Source organism: Papaver somniferum, unplaced genomic scaffold, assembly GCF_003573695.1.
Source record: "Papaver somniferum cultivar HN1 unplaced genomic scaffold, ASM357369v1 unplaced-scaffold_5, whole genome shotgun sequence".
In the NCBI taxonomy this organism is placed as follows: Eukaryota; Viridiplantae; Streptophyta; class Magnoliopsida; order Ranunculales; family Papaveraceae; genus Papaver; species Papaver somniferum.
This window is the reverse complement of record NW_020647637.1, coordinates 738,494-762,030: the sequence shown is the minus strand read 5'-3', so window position 1 is coordinate 762,030 and position 23,537 is coordinate 738,494. Positions and strand designations below refer to the sequence as shown.

Sequence of the window (23,537 nt, the reverse complement as noted above, 5' to 3'; positions counted from 1 at the left end):
TCACAGCATATGGCTGGGCGCTAGGTAAGATTGAACCACTCTCTTGTGTATGAGCTTTAAGCCACACATCCTCAGGACTGATCTCTACACCAGGATTCTGGCCTCCTACATTTACAGAGATCAAGACGAGTTGTGAATATATCAGAGTTTGAGGCATTATTGAAATACAACAGAGATGGGGAAAATTGTGAATGTAGAAGAGATCGAGAAAACTTACGTACCAATTCAGCTCTGACCAAACAATGAGGTTTGCGACCGGAACAATGTGTGTAGCCATATTGTTGTCTTTTCCGCTTATGGTCAATTCTACTTTGCGCTGCCTTTTTTCTTTTTCATTCTCACAAAATTTTATCCAATCCTCTTCTCTTACAGTTGGTGGAACATGTAGAATCCTTTCTTCATGAGTAGGGTACAAATCATAATGATCGGTACGTAACTCAGTTTTAAATCTCCTCCATGGACCAGCCATGGACTTCTGAACAATATCCTTCGATGTTTCAGGGATTAAATTCGTCCTGTAAAGTCAGATCTCATTAATGGCTTACTGAGGATACAACCACTATAAAAGAAGTTAAAGGAGTGAACAAAACTGAGGATACAACCCTCATTAAGGTAAGTTTTGTACCTTAAGGGTATTCCAAACATCATCCTTATGCTTCTGAGGCACAAGCTTCCAGTTTTTGTATGAAACAGGCACATGTGTACGAACCAATGAGCCCTTCCGGTGACCAGCTGTCGTGCAGTTCCTGGAAACTGGTTGTCCATACTCATTGACGACTACTGCTGCCATATCCTGGAAAAAAAACAAACATCATGAAAGAAAATATTGCACAAGAGAAAACAGATCACAGAACAAGCGAATAAAACAAATAACACCTCTCAAATAATAAGCGATCAAATAAAACAAAACAAAAGCAAAACAAGAGCAAAACAAAGGCAGTCGTTCTTTTTATAGATATTCGTGAAGCGCAACACATTGCAAAGGTGGCATCAGTTTCATTTCAAATAGAACCAATTGAAAGCAACTTTTTGAAATTCTCATTGTCAGTAAGAACTGATTGATAAGCTGTAGGAACTTCAAATTTATCTACTGAACAAGTTAACCCCTGATGTGAGTGCAACACCACGGACCATCCCTCATCTGTAAGATCCTTCGAGTAGAACACTTGAGCCGCTTCAGATGCAAGGATAAACGGCTCATCGGACACTCTAACTTTGTTTTTCATCTTGGATAAGTTGACCTTTATAACCTTTGAAACTGCATCAACCTTACACGCATTCTTATCTCCAACACTAACCCAATCACAACAGAAAACAGTTTCTTCAAACTCCATGTAATTCAAGACGATAATCTCTTTAATAACTCCGTAATAAGTTATTTCTCTTCCTCGGCCGACTTCGCTTTCAGTCTTGTAAAAGCTTTCATTGATACGCCACTGTTTTGCGATATATTCTTCGCCTCACAACCTAGTGTGTGCTAAAAGTAAAGCCATTGACTTGGTATTTACTGTAGGATCGTGCCTTGAAGAGGGGTCCTTGCACGAGTCTCCAAAGTGTTGAATCAGTCTCTTTGGCTTCTATCAACTATAAAAGTTCATGTTGGAGTTAGTATCACAACCAAAAACATAACAAGTTGGGGATGAAAGATTTAAGATATCATGTTACCTCGTCGCGCAACCATACATGAAACTCTTTGAGGTCTGCTGACCATTAGACGTGTTGCCGCTAACATAGGAATCATACTTCCTGCAACCACATAAAAATAGTATCAAATAATGAAAACATCTTAATGCATCAATGAAACTGCTATCTCAAATAAAACCAAATACATAGACATTGATACTTCAAAGAACAAACAAATAGCATAACTCTAGCATACTACACAACAATTTAAAATTCACATTGAAGCAGTAATGTTTACCTTCGCCAGTCATCTATCTCAAAATACTTAGATAGGATCCAGCTGCGGCATTGTTCAAATTGTACTTGAGTTAAAGTCATACTCTTTCCAGTACTTAGAGGCATCTCATCTGCAAACTCATAGTCATCATCTAAAAAAGCCCGTCGAGTATGTTTATGAGTACCATCACCATCATCTGACATGCCATCCATAAAAAATAAGCTAGCTTCTCGCAACGAATACCCTCTCGCAATGCATCCCTCAATGTACCTTTTATTGCGCACCAACCCTTTAAAGCCTTTCATTAACCTACAAAGAATAGTAAAGTGTAGAAGCTGTCAAGGCCTTATCAAGCATGATTCTTATACTAAGTTGTCAACTTCATAAAATTTCAGAAGAAAAAACTTCAAATATAAACTTTCTTAATCAAAGTATCTTACACTCAGCACCTGACATTCCATATAACATTCTCAAATTCAATTTAATCTATAAAGCAAGGGTTTGTACCCTCCATATCAGCACTAGCATAACACACATAGTAAGATGTTAAAAGACACAACCTTTCAATAATGAGAACAAACAGTTCCACTCCTTTTTATGGTTACCATTGGATTTTTATACTACTGTGTTAGTCCAATCATGCATTTAAAGTCATCCTCTAGCATAAAAGAAATTAATCATGGCAGCACAATAAACAAAATTGCTAAACAGGGGAAATAGTCAAGTGGGAAATTTACCTCTCAAAGGGGTACATCCACCTAAATCTGACCGGACCGCAGATTAAAGCTTCATCTGCCAGATGAATCATCAGGTGGATACTAATGACAAAGAAGGATGGAGGAAAGTATTTTTCTAGAACACACATCGTCTCCACCAAACTAGCTTTAGCTTGTAAAAGATGCTCTCTGTTAAAACCTTCGCACATAAGATATTGAAAAATAAACTAATCCGGAGAAGAGAAACTCGCAGATCTTTAGGAAATGAAGTTGCAGTATGAACAAGCAGTGAAAACAAAGACTGCATCATAACATGGTAATCATGAGACTTTAAATTCTTCAACTCCGGTGGATTTATACCAACGTTGTTGCGAAGATTGGAACAGAAATTTGAAGGCACCCTTAAATTATTCAAAACTGTACAGAAAGCAACTTTTTCATCCTTTGTTAAGGCAAAAGACCCATCTTCCATTGTTGTCTTGCCCGTGTTGTCATCCTCTTTCAACCATAACCACTTTCTAATCCCCATAGCTTCCATATCTTTACGTGCATTAAGACCATCTTTTGACTTGCTATTTCCCAATACAGTATTAACAATGTGCTCAGTTATATTCTTCTCGGTATGCATCACATCTGTACAGTGACGAACTGTGTTCGCTCCCCAATACGGCAAATCATAAAGAATAGACCTTCGAGAAAATAAAGAGTGATCGGAAATTTCTTCATCAGCATACCCTTCACTCCCTCTTTTACGTTTCTTTGATGGTGGTTTTCCTTTATCCTGTTTGCTTTTCAAATTAGCTACCATCTCTTGAACTTGCAATCCTGTTAGTGGCCATGAAGCTTTACCATGCTCAACTCCTCCACTGAAGTTTGTTTTATCATCTCTAAACTTGTGTTTCGTTGGCAGCCATCTTCGATGTCCCATATAACACAACTTCTTACTATATGGCAGCCACTCAGCATCTGTTTCTTCTCCACAAATTGGACAAGCAAAATACCCATGAGTTACACATCCAGAAAGAGTCCCTAATGCTGGAAAATCATGAATTGCCCATAACAACCTAGCTCTCATCAGAAATTCAGAACCGGTGAAGCTGTCGAAAGTCATAACACCATCATTCCATAACTCTTTCAACTCTTCAATCAATGGTTGTAAGTAAACATCGATATCTTTACCTGGTGCTCTCGGGCCTGATATCAATAAACATAACATATAAAACTCCCTCTTCATACACATCGAAGGAGGAAGATTATACGGACAGAGAATTACCGGCCAACAGCTGTAATTGAGACCAAAGCATCCATTGGGGTTGAAGCCGTCAGTTGCTATACCAAGAGTAACATTCCGTGCTTCCTTAGAAAACTCTGGAAAAAAACTATCCGCACAACGCCAAGCTGAAGAATCAACGGGATGACGCATTACATTGATATCTTTCTGTGCTCTAAAATGCCAAAGCATCGCCTCTGCTATCCATGGTATACTATAAAATCTTTTCAACCTTGCAATTATTGGAAAGTGTCTCAACGTCTTCTGCGCAACTTGAGTAAGTTTTCTCTCATCATTGAAAACTCTTACATACCGCGGTTCTTGACATACAGGGCACTTCAGCAATGAACTCTTATCCTTCCAATAGAGTATACAATCATTCACGCAAGCATCGTAGGTTACATAATCCATCTCCAACTCTTGAATTATCTTCTTGACATCTGGAAACTTACTTGGCAGGGTGTTTTCTTCGGGAAGCAACTCTTTTATCAATTCTAACATTGCAGTCATACCATTATCTGAAATCGCATACTGAGTCTTTATGTTGTTCACCATTATCGCTACATACAACGCCGACTTTCCTTTAGGACACGAAGGATACAATGGTACTCTTGCTCGCTCGGCCGCTGATAACTTTTTCTTACAACACCCCTTGGTCCCAACATTCTCATCCACATCCACATTTGTTGTAACATTCTCATCCACATCCACACCTGTTGTAACATTCTCATCCACATCAACTCCTCCTGTGACATTCACATCCATATCCATAGCAGATGTAACATTCCCATCCACATCCACACCTACTGTAACATTCCCATCCATAACTGTTGTAGTGTTATCCCTATGTCTTGACCGTGCTGCTACTGAACTTTCACCATGATGACGCCATGTTGTATACGTCAAACAAATACCATATTTGAGCAAATGCAATGATATCTCACTAAGTGAAACTAAACCTTTACCATTCATACAATTTCGACAAGGACATGAAAATAAAACCCTCCCACCACCATTATTCTTGGAAAACTGTATAAATGACCTCACACCTTGTATGTATTCACCAGACTTACGGTCACACTTCATCCATTTCTTGTTCTCATCAGATGACATATTACCCTTCAAAATAGACTTTATAGGATCAAACCAAGTACTTAGTCCTAGTGGTGGGTTTGTCGAAGCCCTCATGAAAACGACAGAAACATCCTCTCAACGAGGAGAGGATGGTCTACAAGTAGTTCATAGAAAACAGATTACAAAGAAAACAGAGTCCATACATATGGTCTACAAGTAGTTCATAGAAAACAGATTACAAAGAAAACAGGTTGTCGAAGCCCTGGCCAAATAACTTCACATGCTAGTTTACATAAAACACCATAATCTTAACATGCTATAAAGAAAAAATTAATTCATACTAATTGAAACCCTAAAACTGAAATTAAACAAATCAATTCATACTAATTGAAAACCTAAAAATAAAAATTAAAAAAAAATCAATTCATACTAATTGAAATTAAACAAATCAATTCTTATACCTTCAACTTCAGCTCTTTGGAGTTTTTCAAAGTTCTTCAGTCTTTCAAACCCTAACATGAAATCAGAATATCAGTTAGTATATATCCTTCAAATCCTAAAACTTGATTTAACAGATGATAAAACAAATACCTTCAAAGTTCTTCAGCTCTTCCACAGATAAAACCCTGAAATAAGAGAAAGAAATCGTATCAGATTTATATCAGATAAAAATAAACCTAAAACGAAATCAGAAATAGAAATCATAATAGATTTATCAGATGGAAAAACCCTAAAATTAAAAACCCCAATGAAAAAAACAGACGATGATTGAATGAATAAAAAAAAAAACAACTTACGATTGAAATAACAGATCGAGAAATTTGAATACTAACTGATTTGAAACTTACGATTGAAATAACAGATCGAAAATGTCTTTGATAAATTTCTGGTATCTTCTGCAGAGGCAACCCTTATCTCTTCACGATGATAAATTTCTGGTATCTTCTGATGAGAAACGAAGAGAGAAAGAGAGTGAAAAAAATGAAATGAGTGTACTCGATGAAACCCTCATCTCTTCACGAGCTTATCTCTTCAGGGGAGGAATAATACTCTAGCTTAGTGAACTTGGGTGGAAAAAGGGGGCACACAGCTGAATGGCACACGCGCAATAATATCTGTTACCGGCTCTAGTGTCACCAAACGTGTGACTGACATACGTAAAAAATTAGCATGTTACTATTCGTAACAGTTTCCCCCTGTTACGAATTTGGAAAAAATTTCGTAACGGCTCCTCCCTGTTACGTCTAGGTTGTAACGGCTATTTGTAACATAAAAGTTTGTAACGGCTACTGGGCCGTTACAAAATTTAGTTGCAATTCGGGGAAAATGGTGTAGTGATGGCCCGAAGAAAAAGATGTGGTATGCTGCTTTTAACTTCCTCCTTCTGTTTATTTCCTTTCTTCTGTTCTTCGTTTCCTTTATTATCTCCTTTGGTTTCAGTTTGCGAAGCAGAAAAAGAAGGCTAACAGAAATGCGTCTCAGGCGTCAAATTCGCGTAATAATGAAATAAGAAATACCTTTATTTTAACTTTAACAATATTGTTGCCTATGTTTCTTATCTCTCATTATGCGTGTAGGTGGAGGCTGAAGACACTGAGGGTTTTAACATTGGTGCTCCTCTATCTAAGGGAAAGGGTAAGAAGACTGTCTCTAAGTACACTTCTCGGAATCCTTCTAAGAAGCGGAAGACATCTTCTCCAATTCCTTTAGAATCTCATCTTGATGATGATGCTCAGCTTCCTCTTGAAAATTCCGAGACCACATCTTCTATGGGGCCATTATCGAGTATTTTCTCCGATTCTTTTACAGCCATCAACGACGAAGCATTGACTCGTACATGCCAATTGGTTGCTAAGATTTGCGATGCTCCTTCTTTGAGTCATGAGTCTTTGCAAGGAGTTTCCTCTGCGTTAAGCCCAATTTTTTAGTTCGCACTTGGATCTTTGGTAATTTCTACACTGTCGCGCGCGCGTCTACTGTTATGATACTTTTATGATTTTTTCTTATTTTAACACCCATTTATATTGACGCAGAGTGTCCGTATGTCTCATACCGCCACTTCGGATCTTTAGAGAAGGCTCCGTTCTCTTGTGGCTGAGAACCTTAAACTCAAAGCTGATGTCTCTACTTATTCTAATAACGTCATTGAACTCTGTGAGAGGAATAATCAGTTGATCGGTAGGTGTTCTTTTGTTTCCCCCGCTCTTATATTGATACGTCATTTTCGCCTCCTTTAAATTCTATGTACTTGCAGATATTTACAACTTAACTTATGAAGCCATTAATTATCCGGTTGAAGATAAGATCCTTTTAGAGCATCTTAACTCCTCCTTAAATAACATTGTTGATGATGAAATAGAAGTTCTTGACCCCGTGGAACTGAAGTCAAAGTATGAAACTCTTAAAGTTGAGCACAAGAACATGTTATCCGTTTGTAATGGCTTTAGGGTGGGCTCTTCCCATCTAGTTATGCCGACAATCAGTTGTTTTCTTGATCTCGTACGAGAACACACCCTAGTGGGGTTTCTTTGGGGCCGAGTGTATCACAGTCAGGACTTGTCAAGAATGTCCAGGTACGCTCCAGACGCCCAGGCACTCCTGACTCAACCGTGTACCGCAGCGCCCTGATCGAGTTTCTGCACTCATTAGGAGAGAACTTAGTACCCTAGTCTTTCAACTAAGGAGTCTCTGCCAGGTAGGCTTTCGTTTCGTCCCTATTCTCCATCACTCAGGTCCCAGGGATGGTATGGCTTTCGCCTGAGTCATGCATCCTAGGTTTTCCCCAATCATGACGTGCATTAGGTCTTATTGTTGCCTCTTGAAGTTATGCGAACTAGGGTGCACGCCACAATTGGATGCCTAGCCTTCCTAGTTAGAGGTTTTAATTTTTATTTCCTCCTATTGAGGTCTTATTGTTGCCTCGTTCTTCTACTTGTATCTTTTTATGAAATATTCACTTTTTCACATAACTAAAGATTTTTCATTCCTTTTCGCATAAGAAATATTCACTTATGATGTATACAGTTGCCATTCTTGGCGCGTACATATCGTTTTCTTTGTTCTTCCGCACACCCTATGGATAAAACTTCTTCAGATATATTCGATTCCATGGGTGGTCAAGCTTGCGTCCCGTGTTCTTCCCATCAGGATCTATCAACTCATATGCTCCATTTCCAACTATCCTCTTTATTATGTAAGGTCCATCCCACTTATTTTCCAGTTTTCCATCTCCTCCTCTTTTATGGGGCGGTATTTCTCTCAATACTAGTTCTCCTGGTTGGAATTCTCTTTCTTTGATGCGCTTGTTATATTCTTGGGCTAGTCTTTTGTGGTAATTCTCCATATGTTGTAGAGCAAATTCTCTGTTTTCTTCTAAGTCATCAAGTTTTGCTAAGATCAAGTCTGTGTTTAAGTTTTTTTCCCATGCTTCTTTCTTTATGGTGGGTATGATAACTTCAGTTGCAGCACTGCTTCTACTCCATATTTTAGACAGAAAGGTGACATTCATGTAGATTCTTTTCTTGTTGTTCTATACGCCCATACTGCATTATGTACTTGTTCGCACCAGCCTTTGTCATGTCCTTCTAGCTTCTTCTTCAATATATCCGCGATTATTTTGTTAGTTGCCTCAGCCTTCCCATTGCTCTGCGGATATAAAGGAGTTGACTTCCCACTTTGGATCTTGAACACGTTGAGTAGCATCTCGATATTTTCACCCTCAAATTGTTTCCATTATCAGAGACTATTTTCACAGGAATCCCAAATCTGCAAATGATATTTTCAAATATGAAGGTGAACACATCTTTATCTCGGATCATATGTTAGACTGCTTTTACCTCTGCCCATTTTGTGAAATAGTCTGTTGCGACAATTAAGCATCTCCTCTGTCTTGTTCCTGGTATGATGGTCCTACAATGTCCAATCCCCATTTTTCGAATGGCCATACACTTGTTGATGAGCTTAAATCCGCTCCTGGTGCGCATGTATCCTCTTCCCATGTTGCTGGCATTCTTCGCATCGTCTTGATACTTCTTTTGCGTCCTCATGCATGTAAGGCCAGTAATATCCTTGTATCATTGTTATGTAAGCTAATGATATTCCCCCGCTATGATTCCCTGCATCACCATGGTGTATTTCCTTTAAAATTTACATTCCTTCATTTCGCATCAGGCACCTGAGTGATGGTCCCAGGTAGGATTTTCTGTAAAGTAGCCCTCCATTAATTCGTAATTTGTCGCTCGGCTTTTTAACTTGTGCGCTTCTAATCTGTTTCTTGGCACTTCTCCTTTTTCTAGATATAAATGGATTTGTTTTCTCCAATCTGCTTCCCTCTCTGCTTGATCTTCTTCTTCATTTTCCACCATCATAACATCTGCGTCTTCTCCTTATTTTTTAATTGATGAAAAAGAGAACATTTCTATCTTTATATATCGTGCGGTAGGATCAACTACCATAGATGAAATAAATGCCAATGCGTCTGCAAATCGACTATCGTCTCTGCGTATGTGCCTCCAGTGTACGTGCTCTATCTTTGTTGAGAGTTCTGCGACGATTTTCTTGTATTTTTTGTAGAGACGGTTCATTTGTGTTGTACATTCCTTGTATTTGGCGTATTACCAACTGTGAGTCACTAGTCACGCTGACGTTATCTAAATTCATTTTCACTGCGATCCTTAACGCATGTACTACTCCCTCATATTCTGTCTCATTATTAGTGGATGCAAACTCCAATCTGAATGTGTGCACCATTCTTGATCCCTGCGGTGATATGATCACTATCCCTATACAATTTCCTTCACCATTCACCGACCCGTCTACAAATATTTCCCATCTCTTGGAGTTATGCTCTGTTAAGAGGTCTTTGGGGTTTCCCTGCTCTTCATCTATGTCCATCATTTCTTCTACGCCTTCGTCCTCTTCTAATGGAAATTCTTCCAAGAAGTCCGCAATAACCTGTGATTTTGGTGAAGATAGTATCTCGTATTTGACCCCAAATTGTCCTACTTGTGCGTTCCATCTTTCTATTCTTCCTGATATTTTTGAATTCTTCATTACAGTTTGATTGGTACTTTCGTTAACACCTTAATTTTGTGAGCCTGAAAGTAAGTGCGGAGTTTCTGTGTTGCATAGACCAGCGCGAGGATAAGCTTTTCGATTTTTGTGTAATTTCTTTCTGCAGAATTGTAGGTCTTGTTGATGTAATAGATTGGTTTTTCAATTCCTTCATCTAAGCGGAGCAATACGGCACTTAAAGCATGCGGCGTCGATGCTAAATTAATAACTCTTCTCCTGGTTCTGCTTTCTACAAAATAGATAAATTCTTTAAATAGTCCTTAATACTTTGTGGCGTTTTCTCACATTCATATGTCCATTCGAATTTGGCTCCCTTCTTCAAGATGTTGAAAAAATGCTTGCATTTGTCGAACGAGCGTGAAATGAACCGCCCTAATGAAGCTAGTAGTCCATTCAACTTCTGTACGTCTTTTACTGTTGCGGGTGATGGCATGTCACGAACCGCTTGCACTTTTTCTGGATCTACTTCTATTCCTTCTTTTGATACAATGTAAATCAAAAATTTCCCCGACGCTACTCCAAAGATGCATTTTGCTGGATTTTTCATTTTGAACTGCCTCATCTGTTCAAATATCTCCCTCAGGTTATTAACATGATCTGCTGCTTTTTTTCTCTTCACTAACATGTCATCCACGTAGACTTCTAATGTTGTATGCACCCAGTTATCAAATATATTTTCCACCATTCTTTGATATGTTCACCTGCGTTTTTTAAACCAAAAGGCATTCTTGTATAACAATACAAACCTCTTGGTGCGAAAAACGTCGTAAGTTCCTGATCTTCCTCCGCCAAAGGGATTTGGTTGTAGCCTGATGTCCATAAAGGCTGTAAGTTCCTGATTTTCCTCCGCCAAAGGGATTTGGTTGTAGCCTGAATGTCCATCAATTAGTGATAACCTGTCGTAGCCTGCTGCTGCTTCCACTGTTTGGGGTATATCTGGGAGTGGAAAGGTGTCCTTTGGATATGCCTTGTTTAGATCGCTAAAGTCGATGCAGATCTGTATTCCTTTGTATTTCTTTGGTACCACCACCATGTTTGCTGTCCATTCTGAGTACTTTGTTGGCCGGATTATTCCTGCGTCTAGCATCTTTTGTAATTCTTCTTCTATTTGAGGATGATATGCCGCTGTTATCTTTCTTAACCTCTGCTTGAATGGCTTTACGTTCTTGTTGATATCTACCCTGTGACATGCAACAAAAGAGTCTATACCTGGCATTTCTTTCATGCTCCATGCGAATACATATTCATATTCCCGCATAAGGTTAATCGTTCTTTCCTCTTCCTCCTTCTCCATCTTGGATCCTATTTTCAACATCTTTGGTTCTTCCTCCGTCCCTACATTTATTTCTTTCGTTGGCTCTGCTGCGCTAAAGTTCGCCTTTGGCTCACCCAATGGTGATGGTTCCTTTATTTTATGCACTGGTTTTCCTTCCTTTTCTGGGATCTCACTTGGAATTCCCTTTCCTTCTTGTGCTCTTACCATGTATATTCTCGGTTCTTCTTCCTTTCTTGATTCCTTCGCCTTCCTCCATCGATCTTTTCGCTTCCTTGCGCGTCCTTCATAATTCTTCACATCTATTAGATTGCAAATTTTCGCACTGCCTGTATCACCTTTGATTTCACCTATATCACTTGGCATTGGGAATCTATGCATTGATGAAGAGTTGATGCGACACCCTTTATATCGTGCACCCGTGGTCTTCCTAATAGCATGTTGTATGGTGACTCCACGTCCACTACGCACAATGTTACCTGTGTTTCAATTTCTCCTAAAGGTATGCGTATAATCCTCTCACCTTTTGTCTTTGTTACCGCCTTAATAAAACCGTGGATGTTGTATGTAGGCGGCATTAGGTCTGAGTCACTATATCCCATATTTCTGAACGCGTGGTAAAATAAGATATCCACTGATCTCCCTGTGTCTCAAAGTTTGGTCTATCGTCCACTCTTCTGATGCCTTCGCATGTCTCTGTTTTCGTTTCGCCTGGAAGGTATAGTGACAACCAATGGATCTGTTCAACTTAAGCTTTCTTTTGGTATTTCATCCGTTGTGAACGTTATCTTCTGCTTTTGCCATTTTTTCAAGGGTGATATTTTATCGATGGTCATGATTTTCCTTCCTTCATAGTCACGCTTATGTATCTTCCCTGTAATTCCTGCGCGAAAATCTGCAACATTCAGAATCGATTTTGTTACTGAGTTACGTTGTAGACGTCTGCTTCCTTTTCTTTCTCCCATGATCCTTATTGTCACTACTGGTTCATTTTGTTTCTGTTGTCTTTGTGTGCTCTTGTCAACCCTGTTTCCATTTGTTGTTTCGCTTCCTCCATCAACAGATATTTTGTTCCTTTTCCTGAAATAGATATTAGATCCAAATATTTCTCCGGAGCTCCGAAATTAAACCTAAAGAGTAGAGATGCCTCACAAAATTTACTCTTATGTTTGTGGAAACTTTTGTCAAATCATGAGTTCGTTAAATCAAATCTGTGTGTTTAAACACTCTTAAGAAATCTTTTCTAGACTAAAAATTCTCAAAACTCAACAGAAGTAGCAGTAAAACTTCTTTTAGAACAAGATTAGCAAAAATTTATAAATCTTCACAGGCAGGGATGATCTCTCTTACTCATCCGAGCTGTATTCTAGCACCAAAATGTAGTTGCAGGAAATCCTACAACTACACTCTAAAGATAATCTATGAAGTAATCTAAGAAACCATGGTGAAATACTCAAGATCTTTTATTAAAACTTAGAATAAATACAAAGATGATAAGAGAAAACCTAACTTGGAAAACAAATAACTCTCCCTCTCCTAAATATCTATCCTTAGCTCACCAAAAAGATCTCTCTCTACTATAGTGGTCTCTCGCTCCTTTTATAGGAGTTTACATAGTGGAGGACAGCTAATAAAGCCCATATTTTTGGATCTAGAGCGCGTCAATGTCGCTCAAACATTTATATTACCGCACGGTTTCTTTACTGCCGCATAGATCTTCACACTATTATCGTGACTAGGTGACGTCATTTGGTTCGTCATCCTGACATGTTGTATGTATTCGTGTTCGCATGCTACTAAAGGAATTGTTTCGCATGCCAAATGAGTGTGCGATATTTTGTACCCACACACTTTTTGTTGTTTGAAGGCACTGGCCTACCCATCGTTGACCCATAGAAGTCATTGGCAAAGCTCAGACAATTGCAACCACTTAAACCAAAACTCTATTGCCCAAACGATCTCGTTTCGTTAGAGATACAAATAAGCCGATCCATAAACCATATGAATTTCTTTGATGTACGTAAGAATTTAGCAAGAAATAAGGAAGAAAATATGATTTGTTTTTCTAATCCCTTGATTTACAAATAATTAGTACATGGCTTAAATTTTACTCAGGTTTGAAATGTACTGACATAGTAAAGATTAAAGTACACGATTGTGTACGTAATATGTAATACACCTTAATTTATGGATTGTTCTAGCTATGACTTTCTGTAATACTTATTGTTGGGATATATATTTAAAAATATAGTTTTGTAATATTGTATCAAACTTAGAGACATAGTATGGTGGTATTATTTTGGGCTTCCACGGGTCTTGGGAGGTCTGGTGATTCAAAAACTGATTTTTTGCAGGTTTTAACTCTTGATTTCCAAAACGGTTTTCTACTTAATATTCTCTAATTAACTCTATTAATTTTTGGCAATTATATTGTTACCGTTTTATGACTGTTATGGAGGATTTTCAGTGAGCACTAATTACGAAATTTATTTTAATTAAAAATCGTATTGATTTCTTTTTGAGATATAAAAGAACAGTTTCTGGAGAAGATGAAATATATTGTTTTTCATCTATTTTTGAGTTCTGAGCAAGTGAAGAAAGAGTAGTTGTTGGTTCGATTTCTCATAGTGCAGAGAAATCGAACAAGAGAGTATCAGCTGTTTTATCCCATAGAGTTTTTGACAAGTTTTGACTGCTAGCACAATCAAGAGGCAGAGTCGCGAAACACCTTAAAGATAGCGACCTAGTCCGCGACTCAGCTATTTGAGATTTATTTTTGTGAATTTTCTATATTGTTTTCAACACTTGTCATTTTAATCCGATTAGAAGACATTCCGCATCGTTTGCGAATAGTTATATGTCATTATGGGCTCACTAATTTGTATCGTTTGCATGTACAAAAACTGTAAGCAAAACAAAGCCTAAGCAACAATTTTTTACATAATTAATGAATCATGTTTAGTGCAATTAACGTATATTACTCACTAGTACAACTACGCATTTGCTGTAGCTATCTCACTATAAACAGGGAGTTCCCGGTACCTAGTTTTCATAACAATCATACGAAGCTTAATTATCCAACTGAGAGTACTTGAGCAAACAAAATTAGGAAAAATTATTAGTACCAATTTTCCTTGCTAAGAAAATGGCTGGAGCTATGGTGAGACAAAGTGCTTGTGCACTCCTCCTTTTGGCGATGGTGTTGGCAGCAACGGCTCTACACGACGAGAAAAAGACAGCCAGGTGTGTGCGGACGGAATATCCGAATTGTTTCGGCATTGAGCATGTTTGCCCGTTTCATTGTCCTAGAGGAGACTGTGTTATTGATTGTGCCTCCTGCAAGCCTATTTGCAGTAAGTTCTCCTTATTCAATACGTAATTTTACCGTAATTGTTTTTCATGTTTAAGTGCCTGCTTATGTGGTGCTTCCGGTATTATGATGTAGCATGTGATCTACCTGGAGCCTATGTTGTAAAAGGCGCTGGGCAAGGGGAGGCGCCAAGCCCAGCGTCTAGGGCGGGCGAGCGCCGAAATTTAGAAAATAACAACAAAAAGTTTAGTTTGGCGCCTTAGGCGCCTTTTTTGTTTACCTTTGGTGCTTAAGCGCCAAAGGCGCTCGCCTTTTACAACATAGCCTGGAACAGTATGTCAAGACCCAAGATTCATTGGTGGTGATGGCATTACATTCTACTTCCATGGAAAGAAGGACCATGATTTTTGCCTTGTCTCTGACTCAAACCTCCACATAAACGCTCGCTTCATTGGACGTCGTAACCAAAACATGATGAGGGACTTCACATGGGTTCAATCCATTGGTGCCATCTTTGACAGTCACAAACTTTTTATCGGTGCAATAAAAACCTCAACATGGGATGACTGAGTCGACCGCCTTGCTGTTACCATCGATGGAGAACCCATTGAACTTCCACTTAGTGCAGGTGCCAAATGGGAATCTAACGGTGTATCCATCACTCGATCACGTAACACCAACAGTATCACTGTTGAAGTTGAAAGTAACTTCAAGATCACAGCCAATGTTGTGCCCATTACCGAGGAAGAATCACGTATCCACAACTACGGAATCACTCAAGAAGATTGCTTTGCTCATCTTGAATTAGGATTCAAGTTTTACTCATTGAGCAGTGAAGTGAATGGTGTGTTAGGCCAAACATACGGGAAAGACTACACAAGCAAGGTTAACATGTCAGCTGTAATGCCAGTTATGGGTGGAACTCGGAAATTTTTGAACTCGGCTCTTTTTTCTACTGGTTGTTCAGTCTCTCGCTTTGGCCTTGGTGCTCCAGTCACTGCTGGATCAGAATTCGCTGGCTTGGAATGCGGTAGCTCCATGGAGGGTCGCGGACTTGTCTGCGCAAGAAGTAGAGAATCTACCGATGAAATGTATCTCTCACAACCACTTGTGTTTTAAGTGATTAATTCTCACACTTTTATGTACTGTGTTCCCTTTTCTGTTGTTGTATGTCTTACTAAGCGTCTGTCAGAACTTCGTAACCTGTAAAATGAAGTTCTCGATTCGAAAATATGGTTATTGTATTAGGAACGTAGGTTTACCGTTTTTTACTTTGTTTAAACAAAACGGCCCATTAGCTCAGTTGGTTAGAGCGTCGTGCTAATAACGCGAAGGTCGCAGGTTCGAGACCTGCATGGGCCAAAATGGCATTTTGCTTTTTGCAATCCAAGTAATGATGGTTTTATCATTTTACTGAGATGCAAGGGTTGTTGGCTTCACGTCACTGCAAGCAGAATCATAGTTAGACTGGAAAGGCGAAGAGAGATTTAGGGCCTGTTTGGTACAGTTTTGAAAAACAGTTTTCAAAAATAGTTTTCCACTGTTTTAAAAACATACCCTTTTTTCCTTGTTTTCATTTTCTAAAAATTGTTTGGTAAACTGTTTTTGAAAACAAGGAAAACCAACTAAATCGGATCAAATGTAAAGATTCGTCTAAGAGATAGTGATATTAGCCATGACTCACTTGCAGTCATTCCCCATCTCTTACTTTGTTCTGAAAAGAAGAAAAGAATAAAGAAAAGAAAAAAAGAGAAAACACAGAAAACAATAATTTATTGTTTTTATTTTTTTGTTTTTAAAAACAGAAAACAGATAGAAAACATTTTCTGAAAATGTCCTTACCAAACGCGTTTTCTCCTGTTTTCTCTGTTTTTAAAAACAGAAAACTGTTTTTGAAAACTATACCAAACAGGACCTTAGACTGTCGATTAAATTTTATTGAACAGGTGAGTATGGTTTACAAAACGCTAGCTATGTACCTAGTGAAAACGTGTGGAAATTTCTTGGCACCTTACAATTCCAGCAGCTCCTGCATGGGCCAAAATGGCATTTTGCTTTTTGCAATCCAAGTAATGATGGTTTTATCATTTTACTGAGATGCAAGGGTTGTTGGCTTCACGTCACTGCAAGCAGAATCATATGTAGACTGGAAAGGCGAAGAGAGATTTAGACTGTCGATTAAATTTTATTGAACAGGTGAGTATGGTTTACAAAACGCTAGCTATGTACCTAGTGAAAACGTGTGGAAATTTCTTGGCACCTTACAATTCCAGCAGCTCCTGCATGGGCCAAAATGTCATTTTGCTTTTTGCAATCCAAGTAATGATGGTTTTATCATTTTACTGAGATGCAAGGGTTGTTGGCTTCACGTCACTGCAAGCAGAATCATATGTAGACTGGAAAGGCGAAGAGAGATTTAGACTGTCGATTAAATTTTATTGAACAGGTGAGTATGGTTTACAAAACGCTAGCTATGTACCTAGAGAAAACGTGTGGAAATTTCTTGGCACCTTACAATTCCAGCAGCTCCTCCATAACACAACCATCTTTCGCTCCCTTTGTTCATGTTCCATCTCACTCTGTGCAGTGCTACAATCTTGGAAGGAAAAACATCAATTTCCATTTCTTTTTCTTCCTTCTGATTTTTTTCTCCTCCGTCTGAATTCTCTGCAGCTTCTTCTCTGATTGCTAAAGTTAGGTCTGCAGTGGATGTTTTCTTTTTGGAAGCTTTGGTTTTAGGAATTGATTTGCCTTTTTGAGAATCCACCAACAATTCAGATGCGCAATTTGAGGTATCATCGGCTTCCCATAAAACTGTATCACAGGGCGAGGAAAATATAGGCTTTAAGAAATATTTGACATGTCATAGATGCATAAAACACTGGATACGGGTGGTTGAAACTTAATGAGACGCATTTTAAAGTATCACACTCATGAAATGCCCTTCATGGAAATAGCAAACTTACCAAGTCTTGTATCATCTGATGTTGGCTGACCTTTCGCTTTCTTTGCATGATTGAAATCTGATGAAAACCCACGAGTCGACCTTGGTGTGTCCCCCCACTCATTCAAAGACTTTTTCAGAGGGAAAGGAAGGCCAGGCAATGGAGTATTGACCGCTACTGCTGCGTCTTCATCTGTCAGTGACCCACAAAGAAAATGTGGAGCCTTGTTCCGAGAAGGATCTTTGTCTACCGCTTTTTCTGTGAGCTATTATATGAAAATGAACATGTGGGCTTGGTAAGAGCAAGTTCAATAAAGCATTGTTCATATAAGATAGAAAATAATTATAGCCTCAGAAGTCGGATAACAATGCATGAACCGAAGGAAAAATCAAACCAACCTGAAAATGAACAACATAACCATCCGCACTGCAATATGCAACGATACCTGCAATTTGGCATATGCTGATCAGAGCGAAGCTTGGTGATTCAAGTTTAGAAATATATGAGAGTACTGATTCTACTAAAAACTAGAGAATGCATTTCAGTTTTCACGAAGGTCGAGAGTAATGGTAACTCTATCTGGATACAGTTCAATGATTAGGGTGGTGTAATAGCACAACCCAAATTTTCAGAATTTATCCCGGCTTTGGAATGTCGTATCTTAAAGCAGGTCAACAATATAGTTTTCTAGATTTTTCATAATTTTTTATAATATATTACAGTCATAGGATGGGGTATGTCTAGCAAGGAAAGTATATACCTGTCAGTCTAGAGGCTTGTACACTCCAGACGGGAAATGATGAACAGAATAAACTATGCAGTCCTTGTTGTTGTGTCCCTGCATAAGGCTTCCCAGTGACAGGAACATCGTTTGCAGACTTCAACAAGCTGAGAATCCTTAGTGTGCCATCATCGAAGGACATAATGACACACCTATAAACAATTATGGAAGGAAACTTCAGGACACTTCCCAAATAAACCAAGGGATATCAAAGTGCAATAACTATCAGGAACTGAAAGAGTAACTGAAGTATGTCTCACATGTTACTGCATAAGAAAAATCAAAGATACCTCGGATCTGGGAGCCAATCCACACTATATATGGTTCTCCTCATCGGATTTAGGTCCCATAGAGGGCGATATGGATCACTGCAGGGGGATCAACAAAGATTTCAATTTCATAAATCTGGAAGGAAACTGTGGTGATGCTTCTAATCATTATTACAGCAAACTCAACGACCCATATCCACCGAATCTTCCCCATAAATTCATTGGCATGTGGAAGATGTATTCATTGTGATGAACGAATTGGGCATAATCCTCTGTTTAAGAATTAAATAAGCATAAACTGCCACTTCAACCTTACCGTAAGTCCCAAAACCTTAGGCCGCCATGTCCAGCAGTAGCAATTACATTTACACTCTCTGCATCACTGGAAACAATAATTGCATTGTTAATAGCCCGATCAATCTTGTAAGGAAATACTATGATTTAAAAGATAAAAGTTAAGCTAATAAAAAAATGACAACAGAAGATAAAGATTAAACTTAGAGAACAAATAAGAAATCAGAACTCAAAAGTCTCAACATCATCTTACCTACCACAGGGAGCCCAAGCAAGGGATCTTATAGGGGCATTATCTGCACTGAAGCGTAGCAAAGGTTTGGTATCTACACAGTGAAGAAGCTTGCAACCGTTAAATAAAAGTGGTAAGCTGAAAAACAATGTTCTCAAAACAAGGATGCAATTATAAGACACTTAGCGGAAACTAGTTGATAAACAACTGAAGATAACTCATTTGACTATACCTATAGGGGAACCAGTTGGAGAGAATTTCCACAAAGCAACCTAAAATATAAGAAGAAGAAAAAAAAAACACGGTGAAAAATCGCTTCTCAAAAAGAAATGCATATCGAACATAATTTTTACTTCAGAATTAAAATGAAAACTAAATAAACATTATTTTTACTTCAGAACTAAGATGAAAACTAAAGATACATAATTTTTTACTTCAGAATTAAAATGAAAACTAAAAATACAAACTGTAGTGTAGACATTACAGTTCCATCATGGCAGCCTGCCACAATTAAATCATGTGGGGATGCACGCGACCACTCCAAGGTTAGGGGAATGCTGCCAGATGAAATTTTAATTATATACTTTAGTAAATAAACATACATATAAATCCTTCAATATTTGGTCGCACAAGTTATAGTAATTCCTCATCTTTATCGTAGAATACCGACATACCTTTGCCTGTCCCCAGTTTTCAACTCCGAGCATTTGAACACTGGCGCAAGTTTCACAAATCGAGGATCAGTACAGTCTGTTTGGTAAGAAGCATATAAAGCTTTGATCTTACTTGGAGAGGGAACCTCCCACCTGCAAACATGGAGTCGCAATCAAATCACTCATTCCTTAAAGTAGATTTCCACTTGTATGAGAACATGAAATAAAATATGACGATGAAGATAACTGAAGGGGACGAAATGATGCACTTACACTTCCAAGGAACCATTTCCAAGCAATACAGCAAGATAGCCCATGCGACGCATATCTTCAGAAGACTCGAAATCAACATTTAAAGGCCGCCATTTCACATCCCATGCAACTTTACCATTGTGTGCAAGACATAACACAAGTCTAGGCAAAAGAACATCCGTTGGAAGCTGAAAATCAGGCTTGTTAGAATCCAGGCACCCATCAGCAACTTCTATCTGGTTTAATGCCGTTGAGTGTTGACCGCAATCTCCAGATGCTGGCAAAACTGGAAGGGGTGATTTGTCTGCTTGTCCCTCTGTCAACTTAGCAGTTTCAGTAGACCTAATACCTTCAATAGAGATCTCATCCCTTCCCTTCTCTTTCCTTTTTCTCTTCTTCCTGAACGTATTAATGAGAAGGTCACAGTCTTCTTGTGCTTCATTCTTTAACTCAATATCAGTTTCAGCGGATTTCAGTTCCGCTTCTCCGTCGTTATGCATTTTTGCCCCAAAATTAGTGAAAATCCCAGGAGGTTCATCTAATAATTCATCATCAGAAGTTAGAGCACTTATTTTTTCTCTGGCCAAATTATTTGATGTTCTACTTCTGGTTCTTCTAGATCTTAATTTAATCCTTGTCTTCGGTGGTGAAGTTCTGTCAGTCCCCTGACTCCCCTTGTCTGATGGAATAAGTGCCAGAGATAACATGCTACTACTGTCTAAGTCGCCAATAGAATCCTCAGTAACTGTTTTCTTTCTTAGTTTCCTTTTTGTTTTATTCAAAGGTGAAGATGTTTTCTTTCTTAGTTTCCTTTTTGTTTTATTCAAAGGTGAAGAGGTTATTTTTGTTTTATTCAAAGGTAAAGAGGTTATGTCTGTACCCTTTTCAATCTGATCTGTAAGTGCCCCAGCAATCTGGTTATTGCCATCCAAATTCTTCACAGATTCCTTAGACACTGGTTTCTTATCCATTCTCCATTTTGCCCGTTGATAAACCTTCAATGGTGGGGCTGTTTCCACTGTTGGATTCTCTGTCTGATTAGCAAGAGCTTGAGTTATCTGACTATCACTGTCTACACCAGCAACAGATTCCCCTATAACCGCTTCCTTTTTCTGTCTTCCTCTTCTGTTTCTCAGAGGCGGTGAAGCTTGGTCAGTTTCCTCGTCGGTTTCAGAATCAAGAAACACCTCGTCACTGTCCTCTGAAAGACTAAGGTCCTCAATGATCGGGGTCTTTCTTGGTCTTCCTCTTGCCTTCTTCAATGGCTTTGTAATTGTTGTCTTTCTTGGTCTACCTCTTGGCTTCTTTACAAGTGACGGCGATTCATCGGTAACTATTTGCTTTCTTGGCCTTCCTTGTTTACCTTTTTTCTTGGTCAATGGAGGCAAATCTTCCTCTTTCCCACTAACATTCAAAACACACCATATCTGAATCACACCTCTACCCGTCAATGTAGCACCTATCTTGTGATAAGAAGATTCTGGTGGATGAGCAGATACGGCAAGATACTGAAACATAGCAGGATGATGGTGACAAGATTGCTAAGAAAAGAAACAAAAAGATGACTTCACAACACGTAAAGATCGTGAAGTTAAAATGCATGAAGATAATGACTTCCATGTATAGTAGGAGTACCTCACACTTGATATCACAATCGGATTTTTGATGAACTCTAGGACACCAATCCAACGCCCAAACATGTCCTCCAACATATAACACAAAATCTTTCCTGAAACATAATTCGGTAAGAAGCATAACAAAAAGATTGTCGAAAAAGAGCAAGTCTAATCATAAGAAGATAAGGTATGTACAAAAAATAACTCCATTCTTTGAACATTAAGCATTGAGGCAATAAATAACAAGGACACAACAATATACCTAGGTTTGGTAGAATTTGCATCAATAGGCACCTGCTCCATCTGCGTGAAATGAAATCAACCAAAAAGTAAGGTTAGGCAAGCACATCATATAGATGGAGATAGGAGTTCAAATAAAAGTAATTATACATTAAAAATCTACCTTGAAAAGTAAACACAGCAAGGATGGCAAAATATGAAAGCACAAAGAAATTTTTCTACCACGTACCTTGGGAACAGATGCAGCAGAAAACTGAGGTAAGTTTACATCATGACTGACATTTTTTCCTTGCTGGCTTTCAGTTTCGCGAACAAATTTAATTGTTCTTGGTACATAACGAAAATCCTTCCATTGCCTGTACACATGCAGTAAGTTTAACAGAATAATTGTATTTAATGACTAATAAACGCTGGTAGCATGTCCCCAAGTCCGAAGATAATAATTGCACTTGCATCATTTTTTATACCAAAATTGGGAGTGAAAAATGTTAAAAACAAAGAAAAAAGAAATGAAAAGAATCGTAACCTTACAAAAGTGACTGATGACTCTTCTTGGGCATTCACACACAAAGGTTCTTCCCCACAGATCTCAGATATTTTATCCATTGCTCTGAAATGATTCTCAGTAGAATAATCGAATGGTGAAACCAGAACATCAGAATCTTCTTCATCAGCAGTAGAACTATCCATCTCCTTTTTCCTGCGAATGCAACCTATAAGAAAAATGTTAGTTATACCCCCATTAGCACCAGTACTGAGGAAACAGATGTGATCATGACGCGTGAGCTCACTTAACCGAACTGCACAAGTTCAAATCAAAATCTCATGTCTTCGTATAGCAAAGCGATGGTGCAAAGTGATATTAATAGCACGGTGCCACAGTGAATTAAACTACAACTATCTTTTCGACCGTAAATGTATAAAGATTTTCAGTTAACTAAACAAATACAATGGAAATACGGAATTCTCCATCTTTATTTCCGTCAACATTATATGAAAATAGAATTTTGGTTTTTCCTACATTTGAACTAACTCAAAAGGCAATTCTCACATCAATTCCATAGAAGGACATTAGTCACATTACAGAAGTTGAAGTAGCACATGATCTATAAAACTATAAATAATTGTTCGATCAGTGAATTCAAAAACAAAAAAAGAAACTCGTCTTTAATCCAGTATTGAAAATTCTGCATTAACCTAAATCAAGTACCAACAAAAAATCACTACATTCTTCTCTTTGGAATTTCTACAAACATTTAACGAGCAGATTTGAACTTTCAAAATCTCACAAAAAAATTGCTAAAACCCAAAATGCACTAGGATTAAAGCATACTAACAACGATTAAAACACAACCTAATCAAGGAAGAAGTGTAAGAGTTTAGGTAATTAGTTACCTTAATTAATTAGATCTTTGGAAGAACTTCTCTGGTTCTCTCCGACATAAACCCTAACTCACCTCAACTGAACTGGAAGTGATGTTCTTTCTCTTCTTCTTCTTCTTTTCAATTTCAACTCTCTTAAACTCGAGGAATATGGGCTACGGATTTACTACCTAACTCAAGCCCAGTGGTTTCTTATCTAGAGCGATAAAATATGGATGGGCTTTTTAACCTGGTCTTGTGATGTTTCATACAGATA

General features: G+C 38.3%; 1 protein-coding gene and 1 non-coding gene across 5 annotated transcripts; one reads left to right on the top strand and one right to left on the bottom strand.

The window, feature by feature from the left end:
- The first annotated feature begins 15,904 nt into the window (after nucleotides 1–15,904).
- TRNAI-AAU lies at nucleotides 15,905–15,978 on the top strand. The gene has a single exon. It is a non-coding gene; the product is annotated as a tRNA-Ile (tRNA).
- Nucleotides 15,979–17,031: 1,053 nt separating this feature from the next.
- LOC113342956 lies at nucleotides 17,032–23,379 on the bottom strand. 4 transcript variants are annotated; one of them, XM_026587319.1, is made up of 16 exons: nucleotides 23,294–23,379; nucleotides 22,425–22,611; nucleotides 22,128–22,254; nucleotides 21,921–21,961; nucleotides 21,678–21,771; nucleotides 20,064–21,550; nucleotides 19,812–19,943; nucleotides 19,622–19,694; nucleotides 19,370–19,409; nucleotides 19,159–19,231; nucleotides 18,928–18,993; nucleotides 18,633–18,710; nucleotides 18,322–18,494; nucleotides 17,960–18,006; nucleotides 17,583–17,826; nucleotides 17,032–17,430 (listed from the first exon to the last, which is right to left on the bottom strand). In XM_026587319.1, exons 2-16 carry the CDS (start codon nucleotides 22,586–22,588, stop codon nucleotides 17,096–17,098), a joined length of 3,174 nt encoding a protein of 1,057 aa, XP_026443104.1. In that variant the 5' UTR covers nucleotides 22,589–22,611; nucleotides 23,294–23,379; the 3' UTR covers nucleotides 17,032–17,095. The 4 variants fall into 4 exon arrangements, with proteins under 4 accessions (XP_026443104.1, XP_026443105.1, XP_026443106.1 ...); XM_026587320.1 differs by having other exon boundaries at nucleotides 22,425–22,598; nucleotides 23,294–23,368; XM_026587321.1 differs by lacking the exons at nucleotides 22,425–22,611; nucleotides 23,294–23,379 and having other exon boundaries at nucleotides 21,678–21,766; nucleotides 22,128–22,247.
- Between the last annotated feature and the right edge of the window lie 158 nt (nucleotides 23,380–23,537).